Source organism: Periophthalmus magnuspinnatus, chromosome 3 (assembly GCF_009829125.3).
Source record: "Periophthalmus magnuspinnatus isolate fPerMag1 chromosome 3, fPerMag1.2.pri, whole genome shotgun sequence".
NCBI classification, from domain to species: domain Eukaryota; kingdom Metazoa; phylum Chordata; class Actinopteri; order Gobiiformes; family Gobiidae; genus Periophthalmus; species Periophthalmus magnuspinnatus.
Window position 1 is genome coordinate 3,788,305 of NC_047128.1, and position 16,847 is coordinate 3,805,151.

General features: G+C 39.9%; 2 protein-coding genes across 2 annotated transcripts in view; one reads left to right on the plus strand and one right to left on the minus strand.

Annotated features, from left to right (window-relative positions):
* Positions 1-794: 794 nt before the first annotated feature.
* dut (deoxyuridine triphosphatase) lies at positions 795-5,399 on the plus strand. Its single transcript, XM_033988673.2, has 6 exons — positions 795-1,081; positions 2,266-2,357; positions 2,993-3,037; positions 3,129-3,203; positions 4,849-4,919; positions 5,285-5,399. Exons 1-6 carry the CDS (start codon positions 915-917, stop codon positions 5,339-5,341), a joined length of 507 nt encoding a protein of 168 aa, XP_033844564.1. The 5' UTR covers positions 795-914; the 3' UTR covers positions 5,342-5,399.
* A 2,981-nt stretch (positions 5,400-8,380) lies between these two features.
* The window catches only part of fbn1 (fibrillin 1), a 191,416-nt gene continuing 182,949 nt past the window's right edge, over positions 8,381-16,847 (minus strand). Inside the window, exons 61-65 of the mRNA XM_033983222.2 lie at positions 16,258-16,386; positions 15,554-15,673; positions 13,328-13,559; positions 11,675-11,852; positions 8,381-10,658 (exon numbers count right to left, since the gene is read on the minus strand). Of these exons, the coding sequence (XP_033839113.1) occupies positions 10,272-10,658; positions 11,675-11,852; positions 13,328-13,559; positions 15,554-15,673; positions 16,258-16,386 (1,046 nt within the window). The 3' untranslated portion in view covers positions 8,381-10,271. The remainder of the gene's footprint in view (positions 10,659-11,674; positions 11,853-13,327; positions 13,560-15,553; positions 15,674-16,257; positions 16,387-16,847) is intronic.

Sequence of the window (16,847 nt, forward strand, 5' to 3'; positions counted from 1 at the left end):
CAGTCCAAACATGGAAATATAATAATTTAATCCTCTTATACCACGTTCCCCCAAACTAAAAATAGTTCCCTTTTAAATCAGAACTTTTTTTTGCTGTCCGTAGACGTTCAAAACATTAGTTATTTCTGTTTTAGTTGAAGCTAGTCCCTCTTAACAGTAGTTCGCTGGTTACTATGGTGACGCTCATCGCGGAGTGATATGGAACAGCGGTGTGGCGTTCAAGCCGCGTCGTTCAAGCCAGTGATAAAAGAAGTACACAATTCTGTTACTTAAGTAAAAGTACAGATACCGGAACAAAAAAAATACTAAAGTAAAAGTATCTCATAAAAAATCTACTCAAGTCAAAGTATTAAAGTGCCTGTAAAAATGTACTTTAAGAGTTAAAAGTATTTAACGCAAAGATGAGATGAGATGTAAAAAAGCTTCAAATGTACAGAAACAATTGATTTTTTTGATTTTTTTTTGCTGATTTTGTATACTTTTTGCTCAAATTAAAATGCGATAAAATGTAGCAGGTGTCAAACAATAAAAAAAATACTTTTTGAACAGGGCTGAAATGTAAAGTTAAAAAAAAAAAAAAAAAAAAAATATATATATATATATATATATATATATTTATATATATCCACTGTAAATCTTATGTAAAGCACAGATACCTAAATTTGACAATGACAATTTTACTAAAGTACAGTTTTATTTTTACTTGATTATGTTCCACGAGATTCGGATGTCGGATAATTTGAGTTTCCGAGGTGACATGAATGCGGCATCATCACGCGGGAAAACATGAAAAGCGCGGGATACGTGAATGAACGCAGCAGCGCGCGTTCGTGTTACGTCCAGACCGCCTAGTTTCGCCTTTTTAGTGTCTTTTTCACGTAATTTACCCGGTGCATTTACAAACCTGTGCAAAAATGCCCGCTTTAGACACGATAGACGCATCTGCTGTTTCCCCGTCAAAGAGAACGAGGCTGGAGGAGACATCTGCAGACAGACCCGTCCTGAGGTTCGCCAAACTGTCCGAGCACGCGACCCCCCCGACCCGAGGATCCGCCAGAGCTGCAGGATACGACCTCTACAGGTTTAAACACACTCAAAACTCACCTCCAGTTTGTTTTCAGAGCTCACTGTTGCAAAGAATTCGACTTATTGCTGCAAGATACCCTAAAAACATGCATTCTGTAAGAGCAAAGTGGGCTCGCCTCTCCACTGATCTGACCTAGCTGTGTCCTGCCCTTGTATTACCAACTTATGTGATGAATGCATAAAAAAAAAAAAAAAAGACATAACATTTGCAAGTATGTAGTGTTTTTGTATAACTAAATTTGGATTTGAGATGTGCAAATGTGTTGTTTTAAAATGCAAATATGTGCATTGATTTGTACAAACATGTTTACATATTATTCATTATAATTTGCATGAAGGAATGGAGAAATTATTATAATAAATGAACCAAGCCAAGTATCAAAAATGTGCATATTGGGGTATAACACCATATTATATATCATGTTACAATTAAAAAAACCTTGGCATCTGTCACTAATTGTCTTATATCACATAAAACTGACTCATGAGCGTTAAGTCACGTTATAATGCTGTTTCCTCCTCAAAAACAGACCTGGAGTTGAGTTCAAAATATTCTGTTCTACCTTGTGATGTCATGAAGTGGTAGTTTTCAAGTTAACAGCTCCTTTTACCTTTTGTTCAGTACAGATTGGCAATTCTACGTCTGAAATTATCCAAATTATTCTAGTGAAGGTGTATGGAGTTTAAAAACACAGTGGAGCACTTCCTGTATTACCACACGATGACATCACAAGGTGGAACAGAGTGTTTTCAGTTTGAGAGAAGAACTCAGCCAAAATCTGCGTTTGTGTGGTTTATGTGTTAAACATGTGTGAATGAAACAAAACACGACTCCAGGTTTGTTTGTGATGAGGAAACAGTATTATAACATAGATCAGAGAATGTTTTACTTACTTTACTGTGATTGGTTTAATCCTCCTGTCACTCACTCAGAGCAGGGCAGAGGCTGACCAATAGGAGGAGGGGATGGTGGAAAGTGTCTGTCTTGGACTAAAAAACGGGAAATCATGATACGACAGTTTGATCAAAATGGCATATTGCGACAGGTGTTTGGGGAGGTATTTTGTGGTTAAAATACAGTCAAGCTTCACTAACCCGTGCAGTGGTTTGTCTGACTTTTGTCTCACTGTTTGTTTAATTATCACTCGTTGAATAACCTGTTTATCTTGTTGTTTCCAGCGCGTACGATTATGTTGTTGGACCCATGGATAAGGCCATTGTGAAAACAGACATCCAGATAGCAGTTCCACCTGGTCACTACGGGAGAGTGGGTGAGTGGGCTGCGTAGAATGTTTATATAAATCAATAAATAAATGTGTCAAACTCAAGGCCCGGGGGCCTAATGCGGCCCTCCACATCATTTTATGTGGCCCTCGACAGGGTAAATTAAAAGGTATGATGGTCTTAAAATCTGAATTTATCAGGAGATACACAGTTACACAGACATATTTTTACATCTAGGAAAATGCATATGCAATATTTGAAACTTGAATAAGTAATAAATACAGAAATAGTTAATTAACAAGTTATACGATTTGTTTGATTCATTTTATATCTGGCCCTTTGAGAGCAGCCATTTTGCTGATGTGGCCGTCGATGAAAATGTGTTTGACGTCCCTGATATAAATGGACACGGCTAACACACAACAATTATAATGCAATAGCTCTCTGAAGGGGGAGTGACTTAGCACAGGGAGTAGGAGGAGCGCTGACTTACAGTACCAAAAATGAAACTGAGACTACAGTAATTAAACATATGAACATAATATTTTTCAAAACAATAAAAGCTAAGGCGGTGATCTAAATCTGTTATTAGTTAGCGTTTAATTCCCCCGTAGAAGTAAACTACCCCCTTTTGAACATCCTCGTACAATTTTAACTTCACAATATTCTTTTTGTCTCTCAGCTCCCAGGTCTGGGCTCGCGGCGAAGCACTTCATCGACGTTGGAGGTGAGTTGTTAAAAACATTTAATTTGCAGTGTTGCCGTGGTAACAAAAGGCTCAAAATGATGTCGTTTTCTTCTAATGTCCACGTGATAAGCCGGAGTCGTGGACGAGGACTACAGAGGAAACGTGGGAGTCGTCCTCTTCAACTTCAACAAGGAGCCATTTGAAGGTCAGTGAACACATTCCCCCAGTACAGACGGAGATGTGGATGGTCAGAAAATGTGTTTTTAGACTCTGTGGCCAAAATGTCTTCTATAGAGCGATTACTTCACAATATTTGACTTGGAACTCGACTCCAGAGCGCCGTTTTGCCATCACGGTAATGCTAACGATAGCTAGTAAAATAAAAATTAAAATCTTTCAACTGGACAAAAAGTTTTATTAAGTTCAATTTATTTTTGTAAAGCCCAAAATCACAGCAGCTGTCACCTCTTAGGGCTGAACATAAGTGAATTAATCAACAGAAAGTTAGAAAATCAACAATGAAACAGCAACAGACAAGCAAATTAATCAAAAATGTTGTGTGTAGATCAGTAACTTCACAATAATTGACTTCGAAATGACCTAGTTCTGTGTTTACATTTTCAAAATGATTCCTCACTTACCTAAAACATCCCGAGCTTCCTAATGACTCACTGTGAAGAGTTTATAAGCACTTTTTACAACTCTCAGAGACGCCATGCTAACGATAACTAGCATACACACTTTATATCTGTGTAATCGCTCAGTCCAGGTCTGAGCTGTAGTTAAAATAATAATAATTCTATTCGCTCAACTGGACAAAAGTTTTTAAGTGAAGACGTTTCCAAGTCGCTTCTTCAGTTCTGGTCAGATTACTGCTGGACACTGCCTTATATCTGTCTGAAGGGAGGAGCTAACGACACTGAAGCTAACACATCTGTTGTTTTGCATAATTGTTCAGGCAAAATATTCAAATTCTGCAAATATGACTGGTCAAGTTCAACAGACCTCGCCAACAGAGTCATATTTGCACAATTTGCATATTTTGCCTGAACGATTATGCAAAACAAGTGTGTTAGCTTCAGTGTCGTTAGCTCCTCCCTTTAGACAGATATAAGGCAGTGTCCAGCAGGAATCTGACCAAAACTGAAGAAGACGCTTGGAAACATCTCCACTTTAAACTTTTTGTCCAGTTGAGACAATAGAATGGTTGTCTTTTACAATGGATCAGACCTGGACGACTGAGGTATTTCACAGATATAAAGTGTGTATGCTAGTTATCGTTAGCATGACGTCTCTGAGAGTTGTAACAAGTGCTTATAAACTCATCACAGTGAGTCATTAGGAAGCTCGGGATGTTTTAGAAAAGTGAGGAATCATTTTGGAAACATAAAAATAAAAAGTTCATTTCCAAGTCAGTTATTGTGAAGTTACTGATGTACAGATGACATTTTTGTCAATAAGAGGCTAAAAATACATCAGATTATCCACAAAACACTGAATATTAAATAAATCTGTTTCAGTGATTTGTATCAAACTAAACGTCTTCAGTCTAAAACTTCGGCCAGTTACACAAGGGAAATTTTTTTTTTACTAAGCAGACGTCACACAGACAAGTGACTATAAGAAAATATCTGTACTGAGGCAAAACAAATGTGACTTTATACAATGAAAAATCTGGTCACCTTCAATGCCCCCAATAATACACCCCCTTGGCACTTAAAATGTATCTACGATAAATGTGTTGTCTTAGATGTAAACACAAAATGATACAAATTACTTACTTTAATACCCCCTTTATTGCCCCTTTGCCTCATCTTTTAATCATTCATTTCATTTTGTTTTTTCCGCAGTGAAAAAAGGCGACAGAGTGGCTCAGCTCGTCTGTGAGAAAATCTGTTACCCCGATTTAGAAGAACTGGAGGTGAGACTGACTCTGGGTTTTATCGTCGGCTAACGGGCTAAACTCTTCCTTTTGGGGCGACAGTGGCTCAGTTGGTAGAGCGTTCGTCCATGGCCCACAAGTTGGTGGAGCCTTGAATTTAGAAAAGCGTTATATATAAAAATACGGAGAGATACTTTCTACTTTGAGCCTCCATTTTGCCGAATAAAGATAATTTGAGCTAAAAACAGCAGCTCTGTGGATAAAAATTAGGGTAAAAAAGCAAAAAAAAAAACCCACATTTGTCTGTCATTCTGCCTCAGTTTTTCAAATAAAATGATGTCAGTGCATAACAAATAATTTAATAGTCTTTGTTTAATAATAATCATAACTGTCTTTTGTTCCAGACTCTTGATGAGACGGAGCGAGGAGCTGGAGGTTTTGGATCCACTGGACGAAACTGAACTCGTTTAGAAATAAAAATATATTTGTTTTAATAAAATAAAGGTCACATTTGTATTTAGAGCTGATGTCAAGTTTTATCTTCTCATCATTAACTTCTTGTTGAATTCCTGAACAATATTTTTTACTGAAAAAATCAAATATGAAATTTATGATTTTAGTTCCATGACACAAAATGGACTCTGAATGAAACAAAACACGAGGAACACGGCTTAAACATCACACATGTTTGGGTAACATTTTATTATTAGTCTAACATCTCCAAAGCTCAAAATACTCTATTCCACCTTGTGATGTCATGAAGTGGTAGTTTTCAAGTTAACAGCTCATTTTACCTTTAGTTCAGTAGAAATAAGCAAGTCCAGGGCGGGAATGGTCCAAATGATTCTAGAAATGCAGTTTAAAAATTGAAGCACTTCCTGTATCACCACATGATGACATCACAAGGTGGAACAGAGTGTTTTTTTTTCAGTTTGAGAGAAGAACTCAGCGTAAATGTGCAGGGTTTGTGTGTTAAACATGTGTAAATGAAACAAAACACAACTCCAGGTCTGTGTGTGATGAGGAAACAACATTAGAACAGATCAGAGAATAGCGTAATATGAGCACTTTAAACCTACTGTCAGTGTTTATGTAGAAAAGTAAGATTACAGTTTGTGTCTTTAACTTTTACATGGGTCCAGTCAAATGAGGGACACAGTTTAAACTCATTTTGTTTTCTACATTTTTCAAGTTTGACAGTTCCAGTCATGATGCAGATTGTCCACATGGGGGCAGCGCAACATCAGATTTGAGTCACAGTGAAGCCGACACACACACACGCACACACACACACACACACACACCTTCTTCCAGCTTCAAACATCAGCATCCAGGCTACGTTCACTCTGCAGATCTAGGGGCACAATTTGCACAATTTTTCCCCAAATATGTTTTAAAAAAAATACTATTTAAAGTGCTCATATTACACTGTTTTCTGATCTGTTCTAATGTTTCCTCGTCACACACAGACCTGGAGTTGTGTTTTGTTTCATTCACACATGTTTAACGCACAAACCCTGCAGATTTTGGCTGAGTTCTTCTCTCAAACTGAAAACACTCTGTTCTACCTTGTGATGTCATCATGTGGTGAAACAGGAAGTGCTCCACTGTGTTTTTAAACTCCACACACCTTCATTTCTTGAATCATTTGGATCATTTCAGTCCTGGAATTGCCCATCTCTACTGAACTAAAGGTAAAAAGGTAGACTTGAAAACTACCACTTGATGACATCACAAGGTGGAACAGAGCATTTTGAGCTTTGGAGATGTAGACAGACTAATAATGAAGTGTTACTCAAACATGTGTGAATGAAACAAAACACAACTCCAGGTCTGTTTTTGAGGAGGAAACAGCATTAGAACGTGACTTAAACCTCAGTCAATTTTGCGTAATATAGGAACTTTAGAAATATATTAATGAGATTTTTGTCAATTATCTTTGTATGTTTCACCTTAAATGGTCTGATGTTTTATGTTTGACTTTTTGCCCCAATGTATCAGAAACCTTTATTTAAAACTCTCTTTAGCTTCACTGCTGTTGTCGGGCAGAAGTTCGAATGCTTGTGTTTAATTTTTTGCCTTTTCCAGTTAGAAATGTGTCACCTTTGACCTTTCAGCGCAGTAGAAGTCAGATAAATGTTGAGTTGTGTGTTCACACTGCAGAATCTCATTTATTTACACAAAGAAGCCAGAGTTACAGTCGCTTTGTTCACACTGAGATGAAAACATCAGCTCCAAGTCACTTTTGGGTAAAAAATCAGCTTGGACCTGCAGTGTGAAGGCAAGCAGAGCGTCCTACAGCTTTTGACCTAAAACTATGTAATACTTTCCTGTATAAATAGTTGTTTTTGCCTGAGCTCCTGGCAGTGGGAGTCTTGTAGATTTGTGAGTGCAGATCATAGATACTGAAATGTTTTGAGAGCTTTTGCCCCACTCTCTTAAAGGTTGAGGTGCACGTTATGGTCCCCGTAGGGAAATTTGTCCTCTGCATTTGACCTTCACCATCTCCTCAGGAACAGTGGGCCCCAGGGCCCGTCTCCGTGACCTCGTCTTGGTCAGGACGACCTGAAGCTGGAGGATGTGACGATGGTGCATGTTTTGGGGACTAAACCAGGACTAAACCAGGACTAAACCAGGACTAAACCAGGACTAAACCAGGACTAAAATAGGACTGAACCAGGAGTAAACCAGGACTAAACCAGGACTAAAATAGGACTGAACCAGGAGTAAACCAGGACTAAACCAGGACTAAAATAGGACTGAACCAGGACTAAACCAGGAATAAACCAGGATTAAACCAGGACTAAACCAGGACTAAACCAGGACTAATCCAGGAATAAACCAGGATTAAACCAGGACTAAACCAGGACTAAACCAGGACTAAACCAGGACTAAACCAGGAATAAACCAGGACTAAAATAGGACTAAACCAGGAATAAAATAGGACTAAACCAGGACTAAACCAGGACTAAAATAGGACTAAACCGGGACAAAATCAGGACCAAACCAGGACAATATCAGGACCAAACCAGGACTAAACCAGGAATAAAATAGGACTAAACCAGGACTAAACCAGGACTAAAATAGGACTAAACCGGGACAATATCAGGACCAAACCAGGACTAAACATGGACTAAACCAGGAATAAAATAGGACTAAACCAGGACTAAACCAGAACTAAACCGGGACTAAACCTGGTGAATCAGTGTTTCCGTTTTGTGCAGTTAAAACCTGGAACATTCTTCCTGAAGATGTGACTCAGACCTCGACTTTGACAATGTTTAAATCCAGACTCAAACGGTTCTGTTTATCTGTGCATGTGACTGAAAGGGTTTTATTCTGCCTCTTCTCTTTTAATGTTGATTTTATGATGATTATTTATGTTTTGATTTGTTGTATTGTGATTTTAACGTCTTTTTTATTCTAAGTCCCTTGTACAAATAAACTTGTCTTGTCTGAGCAGCAGTGGGCTAAAGCATAAACAAAAACAACCAGATCCATTTAGACCAAAAGTATGTTTTATTGTGAATGTACAACTAACCCCTCAGACGGGCCGGTGTCAGGCAGGTCTGAGGAAAGGCAGCACTGAATTGTGGGAGATTGTTTGGTCCGTGTCGACCTCAGTGCATCAATCTCATTCATAAAGATTGTCATCATCCATGTTTGTGTATCTTGGTGTGTGTGCATGTTTACACAGTTTAAAAAGGAAGTAGTTGGTCTTATAAGCACCATTACAAAGCCCTCTATTCAAAAGAGCCTCCTTTACAATTCTTCATAGATTAAAAGTGGCATTGAGTACTACAGTATAAACAATTTACATAGAAAGAGCAGAGAGGCTATGAAGCTAGCTGTTACCGTTGCTACGACGATGAAACGTTTTCCTAAATTGGCAAATAATGGGTTTGTATGTTGTCCATTTGTGGATAAAGAACAGTGCAAGTCTACATGGTCTTGTTGCTAGCACCAGGAGGCCTGTCACGATCGTGAATGTGTCGACTTCTACATATGGAAACTGGAACTGGAAGTGTTTTTAGGGTCAGTTTTTATCGTGCTTACGTTTCCTTTGCACTACTGGGACATTTTTGGTTATTTTTTGGCTTTATGATTTAGATTTAAGCCATCAAAGGTTTAATTTATAACTTCTACAACTCATTAACACAGACTGTATAAAGAAGTGGACGTCACCCGCAGCGTTCAGCTCAAATTAAGCTAATCATGGCTAGCAGTTATAGCGGCTAATTTGGTGCAGATTTACATATTTGGAATTTTGACTGTGAGTATCATAGCAACCAAAGAGCCAATCTGGAGCGAAGCTGTTGGAAGTAACGTGCCTTCGCTTAGCAACGCTGTTAATCAAACGTGTTGCTAATGCTAGCTGGAGCGACCTTGGGTAAAAAAGGTGCTGGATCTGTCTGTTATTAATGTTCATATCTTGATTTACAGACACAATAGTGAAATAAAAACCCAGGATCATGTAGAGCGGGTTAATACGAACATTTAAGACCAAAATGAGCCAGAAGCGCGCACATGATCACTTCCTGGTTGGAACGCGGCGGCTAGCAGGTTTGCTATGTCCATTTATATATACAGTCTGTGCTCATTACAGAAGCAAACCAAGTACTTTTTTAAACAACATTGTAGATTTAGAATAGTTTTTATGTCAGTGGCATAAACTACTTTCCATATCATCGTTTATCGTCTATATTTATTTCAGAGTGATATATCAAACTTCAAAATGCGTTACCGTGACAGGCCTTAGCACCAGTACATTTGAGCTATCTTGGTCAGTAGAAACAGATGGGCAAAGCAAGTTTTAAATAGGCAGCAGGAAACATTCAAGCTCGATCGTGGCTACACCTCAATAGTCCTTAGTGCGTTCCTTTCCTCCCCTTTTTTTTCTTTTTAAACAATTCTACCATTAAATTAATACGCAAAGAAGGCCTACGTGGATCCAGGTATGTTCACTCCATCACAAGGAGAGGAAAAAAAATGGATTTAGACTAATGCGATTCTCAAAACCGGCTGAACAACTCAACCTTGCAGTCCGTATGCCTTTCAAAAAGTTGCGTCGATTCCACATACACCCGCTCGATTGGCCCGCAGCTGTTTTTGATCGGGAAAAATGCCATAATTTGCAGCTTGGGCTTGTGTGTATACGTGGAATCGTCTTTGGCAATGGAGCGATGCCGTTCCTTCTTCACGAAAAACAAAACAAAAACTATATTTATTTAGTCTTTTTTGGTGGAAAGGTCTTCCCTGTCGGTGCAAAGCAAGATGTCCTGCGAATTCTACCCCACTTCGGACATTAACTTTGGCGTTTTCGTTTAAAAAAAATGTTTCTTTGGGTTAGCGACTGCTGGCGACGTCTGCATTCGTGTCCTCCCTGTAAGGTTAATGCAGGACAATCTCAACTTTCATCTTAAGTACGTCGCCAAGTTGTCCCGTGAGGTAGTCTTTATCATGGCGATCTTCGAACTCAGCTAGCTCCGCCTTCTTGTACAGAGGCACGCTGCTGATTTGGAGCGAATAGGCCCCAGGGAGGAGGGACTTTTTCTTGGAGAGGTGCAGGAAACTGACGCCGTCCCGCTGGTTGATCCTGAAAAACCCATCTTCGTTGCCGTAGTCGATGCTGTAGCGGACGTGGTCGTACAGGGCGGAGAGGGCAGGGGTGAACTCGAGAATGTGGGCTCTGTTTGTCAAGTCGCTGATGTTTAAGTGGAAGTGCAGAGTGTCGTCGACGTCCACACTGGCCAGACTCACCGGCTCGTTATCGGGCAACTGCAGGAAGAGATACAGAAATGAGTTTAAAGGTCCTATATTACACAAAACTGACTCTTGTGAGCGTTAAGTCGTGTTATAATACTGTTACCTCCTCAAAAACAGACCTGGAGTTGTGTTTTGTTTCGTTCATGTTTGAGTAACCCTGGATTTTTAGTCCATCTACATCTCAAAATGCTCTGTTCCACCTTGTGATGTCATCAAGTGGTAGTTTTCAAGTTGACAGCTCCTTTTACCTTTAGTTCTGTAGAGATTGGCTGAAATGATCCAAATGATTCTAGTGAAGGTGTGTGGCGTTTAAAAACACGGTAGAGCACTTCCTGTATTACCACATGACATCACAAGGTGGAACAGAGTGTTTTCAGCCTAAATATGCAGGGTTTGTGTGTTAAACATGTGTGAATGAGGTTAACATTAGCACATGATTCATTTACTCAGCGGTGGCTTAGATTTTGCCAGACTTGGAACGAGCACAAAGGAGATAATTTCTCTTTAAATCAGACCTGTTCTACAAAATCTACTTTTCAGATCTTTAAACAGGTTCATGAACATGTTCTAGTTGTTTCTTCGTGATCGTTTCGTGATTCATGTTGGAGTAATCTTTATTTTCAAGATGCCATTTTGCAGATTTACCCCCGTTTTCACCCCCACTGTGACATATGAACTTCCTTCTCCAATTTTATTTTCTTAATCGGTGATACTTCTAGGATTCGGTAGCGTCACGTCGTCATTTTGGTACAAATGACACACAATCTGCTACTCATCGATCCATAGGGGGCGCTGACAGCATGTGCCATTTTGTTGTGATGATGTTTACGCCGACGTCAGCTCCATTGGACTTGTTTCTTTTATTAAGTCGTTTCAGATGAATATTATGATTTAAAATGTGCAAATTATAATGATAATAATGAGTGTCAGAGATTATAATTATAGAGATACAAGAACAATAGGACTGATTTTTAGGTTGTACGTGTAACTTGTCGATGTCACGAGTTACTCTGGTTGTGTAAAGTTACCTCGTTGTCCAGCTCGTCGCCTGTGGAGTTGGCGCTGCGGCGTTGGCGTCCTTTCTTTGGATACCCGTTGATCTTACACTCGTAGCAGGCCTCAGGAGACAGAGAGTTCTCGTCCTCTTCGCCCTCCGGTGCTGGAGCGGAGGCGCCACCAGAGAGACCCAGCCCAGAGACGCAGTGCCTGCAAACCAACCAACAGGGGGCAGTGTGTTTACTAACTGCACAAGGAAGGAAAGGAAGGAAATCTACAGGGTGTAAAGAAGACGTTAATAACTTTAAAGAGGTAAACAGGGATCACACTTTCTCCTCTCTGGATTACGTATTAATAGTTTTGTTTTGAGTGATATTTTTGGAGGAAAAAGTCTCAAATTGGTGAGCGGGCCTCGTTACCGTCTGTGGGATTTTGTTAGACACTCTTCACAGACATTTTGGACATAACAAAGGCAGGGTTTGTTTAATAATTAAATCTTAGGAAATAGGTTTGAACAAAAGTTTAGTGGCCAAATCCTCACTTAACCATGTGAGCTATAATTTGCCTTTTGTGTGACATGACCTTTGGAGGTATTTACTTCTATTTTTACTTAAGTGATACTCTGTTTTGTAATTCTTATATCCTTGTTTGATCCTTGGCATTTCCTTGGATACAACAAAATTCAACTGCAACTAAGGCCGCACTCACACTAGCCCGATGGTGTAGAGTTCTATGGCTCGCACTCCGAACACACTGATACCTGCACGACCGAATTGAGCCACCGCCCGATGACGACATCACACGGTGCTGTTTGTTTACATGTGGAGCAGCAGAGCTAACGTTTTAGCAACGAAAATAAGACCAGAGCCATGAAATATCTCTTAAACAGTGAGTCAGATATGAGTCCTGCTGTGACGATACTCTGAGTTTATAGGTTTATTTATTTAAAGACAGACATAGTGATCCGTCATGTACAGCGGTGACAGGTGTTAGTAAGACAAACCAAGACATAGACACCACATTTATAGATGTAAAATCAGTGTAGAGGAGTGAAGACCAGAGACGAGAAGCTGCAAAACTTTTGTCTCTGCTCCAAAACACACTGAATCCACACTCAGCTCAGAGTTCATTCACTTTCTCCTCTTACAAGTGACATCAGTGCACCTGACAGGGCTCATACACTAAAGTCGTGTGTGTGTGCGTACATGAGCAACCACACTGTACTTTGGTCCGCCTCCTCCAACCGGGCCAAGTACCACTCACACTGGACAAATGTAACGTGCTTTAAGAGCTATGGCCCTGTCCCAAATCGCCGAAGGGCCCTTAAATGTGCCTTTTAAACGGTGCATTTAAGGGCTTACATAACTTCCAGCGCAGCTATATCCCATCATGCGCCGTGTCTACGCAAAAAAAAGAGACGAAAATGGAGTACGCTACGCAATACACATTCAAATGTTCGTACTGGTTTACGTCACCTACAACAGTGCAACATGAAACGGTTAAAATGTGAGTAAAGATGGAGTAAAGTCCTGTTCATTTGTGTTTAATCGCTGTGTAACTGACCAAACGGTGAGCGGAATTATCCCTTACACCTGTATAGTAGTGTACCTGCCCTAAAGTTTAATATTTGATTAGATCAGAAAACAGTGTAATATTGACAATCTGACCCACACACACACACTTACCCCTGCCCGGCTCTGAAGTACCCCGAGGGGCATCCGCACAGGTAGCCTCCGTCGGTGTTGGAGCAGCCGAACTTGCAGGGGTTGCCAGAGGTGGAGCACTCGTTGACGTCGCTGCAGCCTCCAGACGTCTGCTCGTAGTTGAAGCCGGTGGGGCAGAGGCAGCGGAAACTGCCCAGAGTGTTGTGGCAGGACGCCCCTCCACAGATCTGCGTGTTCAGGCACTCGTTCTCATCTGGGACCGAACACAGGAAGTAAACACAGAGGCACGGGTCAATGTAGTGAAAGGGCAAAGACAATACAGGGAAATACTGTCGTTAAAGGGGATTGTTATAATGATTTGGCGTAATGTGCTAATTTAGAAACAGTTACAATAGAAACAAACACAAGTATTTTGAATTAACTGTACCTCCCAATAGGTTAAAGTGCGCATGAAAGACTCTGATGATGCTCATATTTTTAAAACTTGATGTTGAACAAATTAAAGGTGTTCTGTTCTTATATTTTTATTCTTTAAAGCATCTATAATATTCTATTTTCTGTTTAACGCTATGTTTTAATGTTGTTTCCTCATCACAAACAGACCTGGAGTTGAGAAAGAATTAAAACAGAAATATATCTCTCTGCACTCATATTTAAAGATTCACTATGTAACTTTTTGGTAGAAAGTTCACCACCTGCTTGTGCCTATGGAGATGATAATGCCTTGCCAAGAATGCTCCACAGTATGGCATTAAACGTATCCATCCTGCATTTATTAAATTACAGGTGTAACATGGATCCTCGCTCCGTGGGGGATGAATAAGTTTAATGACATACTGTGGAACATTCTAGGTAAACCAGGAATATCTCCATGACGACAAGCCGGTGATGGATCAAAAGTTACATGTTCTAATGTTGTTTCCTCATCACAAACAGACCTAGAGTTGTGTTTTTTTTGTTTCATTCACATACGTTTAACACACAAACCCTGCAGATTTAGGCCGAGTTCTTCTTTCAAACTTAAAACACTCTGTTCCACCTTGTGATGTCATCATGTGGGAATACAGGAAGTGCTCCGCTGTGTTTTCAAACTCCACACACCTTCACAAGTATAATTTAGATGCTTTCAGCCATGGCATTGCGAATATCTACTGAACTAAAAGTAAAATGAGCTGTTGAAAACTACCACTTCATGACATCACAAGGTGGAACAGAGCATTTTGAGCTGTGGAGATGTACAAACTAATAATAAAGTGTTACTCAAACATGTGTGAATGAAACAAAACACAACTCTAGGTCTGTTTTTGAGGAGATAACAGCATTAGAACATGGCCTAAAGCTCACAAGAGTCAGTTTTGTGTGATACAGGTCCTTTAAATATTAATCTCTGTGCACATCAGAGGAGTTAAGCCTGAGTGAAAAACATGGTTGTAATATTGTCCCTAGCGTGTCACAATTTCCAACTTGTAATTATCGTGACAGGCCTAAGCAGTGAACGACCTTGGCTGGAGCATTGTGCCTCTTGTTTTGGGTTGCTACGGGAAACCGGCCTTCTTATTGTGAGGTGAGACGCTAGCTAATTTGGGGATTTTTAAAACAATCTTCTGAATCATAACGTGATAAGACTGAGCTGTGAAAATCTAGCTACATGTTTCCATAATGTTCAGCTCTATTTTTGTTTTATTTTAAAGGTCCTATATTATGCAAAATAGACTCTTGAGAGATTTTAGTCGTGTTCAAATGTTGTTACCTCCTCAAAAACAGACCTGGAGTTGTGTTTTATTTCATTCACACTTTATTATTAGTCTTTCTGCATCTCTAAAGCTCAAAATGCTCTGTTCCACCTTGTGATGTTATGAAGTGGTAGTTTTGAAGTTAGCAGCTCCTTTTACCTTTAGTTCAGTAGAGATTGGCAATTCCAGGGCTGAAATCATCCAGATTATTCTAGAAATGAAGGTGTGTGGAGTTTAAAAACACAGTCGAGCACTTCCTGTATTACCACACGACGACATCACAAGGTGGAACAGACCATTTTCTGAAGAAGAACTCAGCCTAAATATGCAGGGTTTGTGTGTTAAACATGTGTGAATGAAACAAAACACAACTCCAGGTCTGTTTGTGATGAGGAAACAACATTAGAACATAAATCACAAAACAGTGTAATATAAGTCCTTTAAAAACAACATCCAGCCTTGTCCGTGGCTCATTCTTCTGTGTTTCGTGGATCGTGCCACTTCATGAACTCACCCACACACTGGTTCCACTGGTAGTGCTGGAGGTATCCCTGAGGGCAGCTGCAGCGATATCCTCCCACCAGGTTCTGACAGCCGTGTTGACATCTGTGGTTCCCATCGCACTCGTCCATGTCTGCACACGGCACAAACAACACGAACTTTGAGGAACACGTGGGAACTTCACACTAGAATCTATCAGCCAAATGTTACAGGCAAAGTAGGAAATGATCAATATGCCCTTCTTTCCTTGTCTATAGAAAGTCTAATGATATTTAGGCTAATTTTTGGTAAACTCAAAGTAAATATTTGCATTCATTGTTTGATCCACTGCATAAAGCTGCGTGCTCTGTATATTACACGTCTCACACTGGCTTTAACTTTTTCTGGCAGATTTCGCCCACTTCATGTTGCTCACTGCTCTCTCATTTAGAGCTGCAACCAGACTGTATAAATGGAGATTGCTAACCTGCGAGCCGCCGTGTTCCAAATAGGAAGTGACCATGGAGCTGAACACTGTGGTCATTCCAGCCCTGATCTATTATCAGATTTTTTATGCTAAAAGATTATTAAAATGAAATGTAAACATCAAAATCATCTGGTTTCTTTCTGATCACATCTCCTTTAAGTCAAGTTTAATGAAGTCCAATCATAAAACCTGTGTGCCTCTGCCTAAAGGACATTAGACATCCAATGATTATTATTTAAACCTCTCCTGACCTTCACAGCTCTGCCCGTTGGAGTCCATGGTGAAGCCGCGCTGACAGTCACAGTTGAAGCTTCCTGGAGTGTTTTGGCAAACGCCGTTTGAGCCGCACAGGTTGGGGTCAGACGCACACTCATTATTATCTGTGAAAGAGACAAGAAGGTCAAGGGGGGGTCATGAGAGGGTCATGAGAGAGGAGAGGTCATGAGAGGGTCATTAGGGTCATGAGAGGGTCATTAGGGTCATGAGAAGGTCATGAGAGGGAGAGTATAGAGTAATAAAAATGTTTGTATGTCTTTATGTTTACTATGTTTTCTACATTTTAGATACAGAAGACATCAAACATATTAAGTAAGATAAATGGAATGATGTACTGAAAAAAGTTAAATTACGCAACTAAATGTTTTTTTTTAATATTTAATATTAAATTCCTAAGAGTTTCCTTTGCTTTGTCGACAGCTCAAACCCTTGTCCTTTTCTCAGTGAGGTTCTTGATGGTCCCTGAAATGGTTTTCTCTTCACAGCTGAGCCACATCAGGGTCAAGAAATGACAAAAGTGCAAACCAGGGTTCAAAGCAAAAGGTGGCAAAGGTTATTTTTAAAA

Bases quoted from the DNA above. Each gene is read 5' to 3' on its own strand.
- dut (XM_033988673.2), top strand. From the start codon at position 915: ATGCCCGCTTTAGACACGATAGACGCATCTGCTGTTTCCCCGTCAAAG. The intron at 3,038-3,128 runs GTGAGTTGTTAA...CCACGTGATAAG, and splicing joins GCACTTCATCGACGTTGGAG to CCGGAGTCGTGGACGAGGAC. The intron at 3,204-4,848 runs GTCAGTGAACAC...TTTTTTCCGCAG, and splicing joins CAACAAGGAGCCATTTGAAG to TGAAAAAAGGCGACAGAGTG.